The 9669-nt window shown below is 39.4% G+C and overlaps 1 protein-coding gene across 2 annotated transcripts in view; it reads left to right on the forward strand.

Annotated features, from left to right (window-relative positions):
- WDR20 (WD repeat domain 20) overlaps positions 1 to 7358 on the forward strand; it is a 47910-nt gene extending 40552 nt beyond the window's left edge. The window contains exon 4 of one of the 2 annotated variants that reach the window (XR_012764571.1): positions 6403 to 7358. Coding sequence is in view for 1 of the 2 variants with exons in the window: in XM_075426569.1 (XP_075282684.1) it covers positions 6403 to 6456 (54 nt within the window). In the remaining variant the exon portion in view is untranslated. The remainder of the gene's footprint in view (positions 1 to 6402) is intronic. The other variant, XM_075426569.1, reaches the window with a different exon arrangement.
- Positions 7359 to 9669: the final 2311 nt, after the last annotated feature.

Genomic DNA, 9669 nt, shown 5'->3' on the forward strand with positions numbered 1-9669 from the left:
GCTGATAAGGTCATGTCTCATGATTTATTTGGGTTTTTTTAGGACTAGAGTAATATGAAATAGAATACTTACTAAACTTGTTTAAACTCAGATTCAGTAAAACAGAACTCAGATTCAGTAAAACAGACACGCATGCATCTAGATTCTCTCTGCCTACCTGTCAGACAGGAGCCAGGGCAGAGTGGTGGTGTTCCTTCTAGGTCTCTACAGGAGCTGTTTCCTTCATGGACTCCGGTGCAGGGAGTGTTCTTTATTCCGGCTTTAGATCGTGACGTCTGCCTAATGAGTGTTGAATTTGCAGCCCTGAGGTTGCAGCTCACTGACATGATTCAAGCCTTTTCTGTCTAGAAAAACAGTGGCTAATCTAGAACTAAACTAGTCTAAAACTTTGGCTGCAAATTTTCTTGGAACCAATTTAGGCGAAGAGTTAAGAAGTTGGCCTTCCATCTGAGTGGACAAGGGATTGTGTTGACCAACAAGGAGCCAAATGAATTATATTTACTGAAGTGTTTCAAAGGCACTTTTGAGACATTTCAGTGAAAAAGTTAGTGACTTTGGGCCCAGTCTAACTGAGGTAGGACTCTGTCTCTTGGGCGAACATACTCTGTAGAATAAAGCTGAGGAAATCATCTTTCTTATGTGAACTTGAGAACCTGCTGGCACTTCAGAAGGTACTGATTGACCACTATGGTGGTCTATGTATAAAACACGTGTATATTTAAGAACAGGTGCCAATGGAGGAACAAAATGAAACCAATCCTGAAAGCTTCTGGGAGCAACCAGTTACATCAAATGATGCAAGAACTGCTTGGTCAAACCAGTTTCTCAACAGCCAGTGTGAGCATAAAACGAAACGAACTTCCACAGGTTCTGTGGTCATAGAAGATACTTTGGCAAAATATGTCTTGGAATGTGAAAGTGTCATCTTGCTTGTCTTTATTTAATAATGTCGCACAAACTTTTCAAGGAAATAACTTGTATGATCACATTCTTTTCTGGTTTCTGAAGTTGGATTTTAGGTAGGTGCTGATCAGCCTTGTCAAATTCATTTGGCTCATTTCTTCTCTTGCTAAGATCACACTTACCTTACAGCTAACCAAAATGGGGTTGCCTTAAGTCATATGCTTTCCCCTGAGACTTTCCCTGGTTTATTTCCATTTAATTATTTTCTAATCTGAAAAATTTAAACCTTACAGATTTTTGTATTCTGAGGAAGCTAGAGCAACACCTGTTCCTAAGCATGTGAACCCTTACTACCTAAATGAAGCTTAAGGTACAATTGCTTGAGCCAGACCAGGTTTCTGCTGGCAAAAGCCTTTTGTGCTTTTCCCAGCACACAAATAGTTGCATCTTATTTTTTTTTTTCTTGGATATGCATATCTTCCATTTGCCAGTCATATCCTAGTCTTGAAGTAATCTCGCCTAATACCACTCGACAGATTTTTAGTTAGTCTTAGTCTGCTGGTTTTCTAGGAGCCCTGACTTTTCCTTTTGTTGACAATGACTAAAATGGTGATACACCTCTGCTAGGAGAACTCCTTTATCTACACAGAGAGAAGCTGCAAGTGAAACCTCCTCGATGCTGCTACATGCTTTTACAAGATCTGGTGTCAAATGGTTGAAGCAGTTACACTTTTCTGTAACACTACTAGAACAAAGAAAAAAAAATAAGCAAATGGAAAACAAATAATGTATTTAAAACTCCATTTAGTGAACATACAGACTTTGTAAAGATAGATGTCAGCTTTGCTGTATTCCCCTAAATCCCATACAAAGTATTTCTTTGTAGTATGTGAATGTCCAGTGTGTGCTTCCTTGAACATTCTCAATTAATTTTATGACTCTGTTAGAGATTAATAGCTGAGTGAGTATATGGAGTTCAGAGTTAAGCTAATAAATGCTCATTCATTTGGATAAGAAACTGGCGGAGATTTTGTTCATGCAAATCTTAAAATCAATTTGGCTGTTTTGACTACAGAATTTTAAACAAATGTGAAAAATCTCTTCTCTTGGCATACTGTTATTGCTCAAATGCTGTCTTGGTTCATGGGCTCTTTTGTCAAGCAAAGGCCTCGGTCCAGATAACTTTTTCAGAATTTTACTCCAAGAATATCACAGTTCTGGACAAGAATAAACTACCCATGGAGTGTTCTTCAAGTAATAAATTCCCATTATTTCATTTACTGGCAATACCAGAAATGGTTTAACAAATTAATGCTATTTTTGTATGGGCATTCATTGATTCAGCCAATTTTTTTTAATTGGTTTAATTTTGTTAGTGAAGTGTACTTTTCCCCACATCGGTTGGTTGTTACGTTAGACCCTTTGCTTTGATTTTTCTACCTTTCAATTTCAAAACAGAAAGTAGGAAGAGGTGTGGCGTTCTGACATCCAGCGAGTTGCCGAGCGTCAGCTGCGGTGTTTTGCGGAAGGAGCACGCTCTGGTCCAGGGCGAAGGCTGAGCTTGTGCAGAGAGTGTTGGGAAGCAGCACATAGACATTAACTTCCCACGTCCTGCGCCTGTGTCCAGACTCGCAGTTTATTATCTAGATTAGTGAACCTATGTATGATTGCATCTTTGGCTCCAATTAATGCCATTCTAATTTAGATGAAGAAAATATTAACTCAGTAGTTACCGATGGCTTTTTTCTACTTAGTAGTATCTTGCTGATTTTTTTATTTTTAATACAGCAGTTATGTGCTGATCTTTCATAGCGTTAGTTTCTGTTGTGAAACCTTGTGTTTCATGTCTTTGGGAAAAATGCAACATTTTAGCTGGAGCCTATGTGGCATTTCTGCGAAAATCACCCCCCTTGCAATCTCTTGCATTGAGGAGGCTTGGTGTTCACACTGCGCAGGTCGATCTGAACAGACCACGGTTACATGTGCCGTGAACTTCAGGTGGAAATGACCTTACTGATTGTATTTGTCATGGCTTTTCATTCCTACCCATGCAAGACTGTTTTTACCAAATATGCAAAGTCCGGTGTGTTCTGGGATGTCAGAGAATGCATGGACAGCCATGGAGTAGCCCTGGCAACTATTGCCGGAACAGTTGTGTTTGATAGTCTCACACTGCTAATCGACATGACAAAAATGACCTCTGCGGAAGAAGCACGTTTCAGCCGTAAAGTATTCCGTTAAGGGGGCAGATGATGTAGGACCGACTTGGAGGGCCCTCGGAGATTGTGGTGAAGGCTGTTTTCATCAAATTCCTGACATGGGTCTCGTAACTGTTCCATTTCCTACCCTCTGTAGACCCACACGCTAACAGAATATTACTGCTAATAAAAGACTACATTTATTTTCAGAACTTTTTTGGACAGCCTTAATTTGTTTCTGTTGCTTGCGCAGGATGATCTGTTTGTTCTTTAAGCAGAGCTGCAGTTGTGGCCTCTCAGTTCTTTCGTGTTTTCTGCCACGGCTGTTAAACTGTGCAGCTTTGCTGTTGCACTGGTAAGTTGCTGCAGCTTCTGTTCCATCTTTCACCACCTGGTTGACTAGGCTGCGTGGTTTCGTCGCAGAAAGCACTGCCTTCTAATCTCTTTATTCTTTCTTTACAGGCAGGAACTTTCTTTTTTTTTTTCCATAAATTTATCCATTATATTATTCCCAGAGAATGCAATTACAAATATTCTAGTCCCACACCCTTTGCATTACAGATGAGACTCTTATAGGGTAACTTTTATATCACAACTGTAACTTTTTTTTGAGCCCTCACTTGCTTTTCTAATGTGGCTTTCTAAAGTTTCCTGTTACACCTAACGTAACTTCTTAAATGGCCTTGCTTGAAAGGCTGTGATACAACAGCAAAATTCTATGGAATCTTTTTTTGTTACTTGGGACCCACTGAGAACACTCACCACCTCGGTAAAACGTCTGTGCCTAAAAACCAAATTCTTATTCTTGCTTTTCTTATATGAATATAGAAAGTCTAAGATGTCTTCTGAAATCAAGCACTTGGAAGAACTCTCAGAATTTCTGATCTCTGCCACAGGTGTGAAGTTCTGGAACGGCCATGGTCCCCGCTCAAGTTTTAAGGCAGTACTTGCAAAAGTTTTTGAAATGTCTCTCTGCAGTAGCACAAGGATATTGGTCTTGAGATTCTTTCCGCTTTGGTGTTCCTCTGGCTTGCCTCCTCAGAGCTGCAGAATTAATTCAGAGCAAGGACTGGAATACGAGGAGTACCTCAATATTCACTTACTCGGAGCCGCCTGCAAGGCACGTCTGCTCTGTAAAGCAGGGAGCATTCACGGCCTGGGAGACAAAGCCGTGACTGAGTGACTCCTTGTTCCTAGTCGTGAAGCTTGAATGCCCCCGCGCCTGGTAGCTGGTGGGGAGCAAGGCAGCACACTGAATTTCAGCCTGTGCTGCCTGTTTCTAGAGGAGCTGTAGGAAAATGAATGACTCCTCGTTTTGTTTCCCAACAATTGGTTGCATTACAGTGTAAATCTGAGAATAGCACTTCCTTCTCTTTGTCTGTGTAGCATCGTTATGAGCCTGTTGAAAAAGACTTCAGATTATGCCATCTCTAGTACTTTCTGTGTGCTTATAAAGCACATCTTTGCATATGAACAGTTTGGATCACTGATGTATTAAAGACTGAAAATAATACCTTTGGATGTCTTTTTCCAGGGTACTTGAAAGTTGCTTAGTGGGTGTAATCTGGCAAGAAAGACCTAGCTGCTGCTGGAAGAATGCTTCGGTAATGAACTACAGAGTTCTGATCCATCTTCATCGCTTTTGAACAAAACCTTCTTGGTAAAAATTTTCAGAAGTGCTTCAGTATCTTGTTTGCTCTAAAATTCTGCCCTTCTTCACCATCTACTCCTTAACTAATACCTAGGAAACTTTTTGTTCTCTTCTTGGGAAATACGCAGTGTCTTTGCACAGCCTGAATGTCAAAGAGGTTTAAAGACCAACCCACTTCAGTCTACCTCAACAGCATTTGAGCCAGCTATCCACTAGATAAGCAAGTAAAAATGAAAAAGTGTTGTGGTTCCTGCAGGTGTGGCCTATGGAGGGCACCAAATTAAGCACCATACTTCATTACATATAAATGTAATATAAAACGTGTGCATGTGTATATACGCCCACGCATGCACAGTGTCTGCTATAAATCCGTCAAAGGTGTCCAGATTCATAACGTGTCTGAACTGGTAGATTAGGTGTTTTTTAAAAGGAAGGTCTGTGGCTTTAGTAGAATCTTGATGACTTGAGTCCAGCTGGCCCAGCCCTCCTTCCACCTGTTCTGTCTACAGTCAGGGTTCTCTTCCATCTGTCAGGACTTTTTCAGTTCCTGGATCCAAGCAAGAAAGAGCTCCTGTAGATTCTGAAGATGTGACCTAATTCTGCATTGCGTGCTAATTGCTGCCTCAGCTTGTCTAGTTTGATGGATCTGAGTCGCAGGATCTTGATTTTAATTGAGGTAAGAGCCTAAGCTGGCAGCTCTCTGGAGGAATTGCTCAAAGTGCATTTACGATGCCTATGTAGGAAGGAGTTGCACGGTGGTGCTCACTGGTGTGCTTCCAGCTGAGCTGCCATTGTGCTCCTCAGCCTGCTGGCACTCATTACAAGTAAATAAAGACTTTGCAAGAAGACTAAATTGTATTTCGATACTAAGCTTTTCCTAAATAAGCCCGATATGGTTACTTTTATGTGAATGATTAAAAAGGGGCTACTGTACATAAAACTGATTGGAATCTGTGCACTGATGTCTGCCCGTAAGGTGTGGTTGCCTTAATCTGCAACAGTAGCCTCTGCCTAGCAAGGGCTGCCGCGCAGTCGTGGGCTTGTGTCTGAAACGAAGCAAGTCTTATTTTATTTGAATGGTGATGTCATTAAACAAGCTGGTAAAAAGTCTTCCTGAATGCAGAATTGAACTGTCATGGGAAGTCTGTCCTGAACTCTTGCTCAGTGTTTCATTCTCTTTTAAAATTACCAAAATAAATATTTGGTTAGATCATCTATTTTTCTATTTGGAGCTTGTCATATTCAATAGCATGTAAGAGATCGAGCGTTTCCCTGTATCAGGTCAGGCGTCAAACTTGTTGGTACTGGAAGAGGTTGGTTTGTTGCTACCCTAATAAAAGGCTGATCACTTTTTTGGTGTATGATTTTTACAAGGACTCAAAATGCAAGGTAGATTAAATCAAATACTGGGATCAGACTCATCACATGTCATAAATGCAGACACTTTCTTACTTACTGAAAGCTCCTTTGTGTGCTGCTCAACTGATAAAATAGTGGCTTAGATTCTTTGGTAGGAAAGAAGGCGCTGATGTCTAGAGTGAGCAAATGGTGGTAAAAATAAATTGTACTCATTTTAGCTTCAGGCTAAGAACTTTATAAAATTAATGTCAGGTTCTCTTGCTGGATTAATGTAAACTGCTTTGTTTGCAGGGTTTATTGTCATCCCAAACCCAGGCCAATTCTCCAAGTGGAACTGTAGTATAGCCAGCACACTACTGCTAGCAAATCTGAACGCAGGACAAGAAGTAATGACAGTGGAACCAGGAGCTGTTCTTCAGGCAAAGAGCATCACAAATGATAACGTGGCAGAGTGTAAACACGGAATTATGTGAATCACATAGTAATTTGCAAAGGAGTGATGTAACGAGTTCTTATTACAGCTAATACTGCTAGGCTGCTCACCCAAGGAAGAGTTTTCCGTTGAAAAAAAACCCACAAACAAACTTCCTTTGGTGCTGCAGGAAAAATAGTAACAGTTTTGGTTTTCTTTATACTTTTCAAGTCCAGTGTAATATAATCTCTCTATATAAATATATAAATAATATATATATAGTGTAAAATAAAGTATGTTTCTTAAACTCAAGTTCAATGGTTAAACTAGTACTTCACCATTGTTTATTTTGCACTGATTTTTTTAACCAGAGATGGCTAGAAGACAGCCTGGAATGCACTCATGGAAAATGAAAGTCGTTACTTTCTGGCTTCAAAATGTTATTCAGGAAGATGGATGCTGCAATCATAGATTTTTAAAACAAAATTGTTTTGCACTTATATAGTTTAATGCTAATAGAGAATTACTTTAAAATTGGTGTCCAGACACCAGAAAAACGATGTTGTGGAGAAAAGACCCTTTGTATCTATGAAACATTTATTTTAATATTGTTGTTTCCAACTGCAATCGGCTCTGTATTATATGTATAATGTAATTCAGTGGTGGGGAAGGGGAGCAATGGATCATTACACTAGAAATTCTCATTCATTTAAGAAAGTGATATTTCTAATTCAGAAAATACATATTAAACTATCTTGAATATGCATTTTTGTTTACTTTCTGTTCAAATTCGATCACTTTTCATGTAATCAGTCCTTTGTTGTATTAAATGTTTGGTACAGAAATATCATCTGAACTTTGTAGAACAAATTCCTTTCAAAAATATCTCATCTAGAACATTGCTTCACATTTAATATAGTTGAATTTCAACTGGGAAAGTGAAATAACATTGTTCTGTTCTCACTCTCAACGGTTTATCTCTACATCCATCATACAGCAGAACTCTTTTCAGCCAGCCAGCTGTGTGGGTAAGGATTTTGTAATCACGTGGGCCCGTGTGTTTGTCTGGGAGTTGTGAAGTGAGAGCTCCAGCAGTAGTAGATGTACGCACTTTCTGACTTGGCAATCCAAAATTAGGTCAACATGTTGGCGTAGATGTGTTTCTGAGACAACCTGTTTGTCTTCAGTCAGGCATCTGATTTGTAATTCAGCGCTTTTAAACTGGCAAGTGTTCTGGAAATACACATCCGTGTATTGTGTCTTTTAATGCTGCCTGACTGAGCACACATTATTTTTAATCAGTCAGCGATAGAACACTTAAATTGTTTTCAGTAGTTCTTGCAGAGATCAACACCCCTCTCCGCCACCCCAAGAGACGTGTCTCCATGTCCGGCCCCAGAATGACAGACGTGTCTGGCGTGGCAGCAGGCATGATTAGCAGCTGGGCAGCAGGTAGAATTTTTTTTAAATTGCAGGTGACCTCAAGACATTTTCAGGCATGATGAGTTAATTTTTTTCCAGTCTTATTCTTTTTAAGTCTTACTCTTGTAATGCATCTAGCATGTAGAAAACTGCTAGATACATTTGTAAGCTGGCAGTTAGGTTGTCTACTGTACTTTACAATTCTTACCTACTTACATTCTTCTACAATATGAGGAATGGGGAAAATACTGAAACTGAGCAGGATTATTGTTCAAGTTTTGTTTTATTAACATAGTGGGTTTAACTGTTAAAATACAGATAAACCTCGTCTCTGAAAACTAGTGTAGTTATCTCCCTGTAGACTTCTTTTATATAAGTGCTTCATAAGCTTTGAGTCAAAATGAAACACTTGAGAAAATATATAATAACTTTATAAAAGACCTTTTTCCTTCAGTCGGAAAAATACAAAACCAGTGCTGAAAGGACCGCAGTATCCAACATGAGGGTAACAGTAGCAGCTACTTGCATATGCGTTCGCAGAGTACATCCCTGCTACAACTCACAGCTGCACAGCATACAAGGAGCATATGTGGGTTTTCTTTTCTCAGCCTCTTCTTTACTGTTAGGCAATCATCTAGAAGCTTGAGCTGCCCATCCCACCCTGTATTCCACATGGAAAAAAATTTAGGAAGAAAAGTAACTTACCTGGAAAGAACTTAGCGTTCTACTACAGATACAGCTCTTAATAAATCACTTTTTTCCTGCTATGTTAAAAAAAAATTTAAAGTGAGTAGAACACAGATCATCTCCACACAGAATTTTAGCTGGAAGAATGAGGGTAGGAACAATACTTGCCAGTTAGTAGTCTAAAGTTGAGTGTGTTTTAAGTACAAAACAGGTGGGAAAACTCAAGTTTGCCTACTCCTCCAGTGGCCAGAGAAGTGTAAGTTGTCTCCAGACATATAACGGCAAAGAACGTGTTATGAAATAAATACCCGTGAAGCACCACAGGTGCCAAACTGTGCAAGATCCACCTGAAAGCGTAAAATAAATGAAGAAAACATTCCAATGTAATCCTTCACTTGAAATCCCCAATTTTCATAGCAAAAACGATCTGCTGAATATGAAATTGCCTTTTTCGTTGTGACAGCCTGGCAGGCCCAGATACAGAGTATGTGAGAGAGAATTGCTGCTAACATACAAGCTATTATTCTGAAAGCCTTTCCAAGCTAAAACTTACCAAAAATTCTGACTTGTCTTTTGCAAAAAAAACAACCACTTTCCTGGTGTATGAATAAAGTAATTGCCTATCTGATACATTAATTATAGAAGCAAACATTTGCAATAACACTTTTGAAAACAGGAAAGTATCTTAAGTATCTTGTGCACATAGGAGCTGAGGGATTTGTTGTTGTTGTTGAATGGAAATACTTAAACTTCAGCATCTGTGATGTGAGGTTTCCAGAAAAAGATAATGGGAAGCTACAGTACAATTAACTTATCTCCATCAGGAATGAATGTACTCTTGATAACATGACCCTTGGCCTACTGCATGATGCTAGGTATGAGAGCTCAGCGTCTGAATGATCAGTCAATTGTGGGGAGTAGAATTTGTCCCTTTTTTTGTTTTAAATCTTGTAAGAAATTAATAACTGCAGAGAGCAAGATCCCTCAGACACAATAAATTACCTATTTTTAGACTGTCATTTTTACCGCTGCACACC

Source organism: Opisthocomus hoazin, chromosome 7, assembly GCF_030867145.1.
Source record: "Opisthocomus hoazin isolate bOpiHoa1 chromosome 7, bOpiHoa1.hap1, whole genome shotgun sequence".
In the NCBI taxonomy this organism is placed as follows: domain Eukaryota; kingdom Metazoa; phylum Chordata; class Aves; order Opisthocomiformes; family Opisthocomidae; genus Opisthocomus; species Opisthocomus hoazin.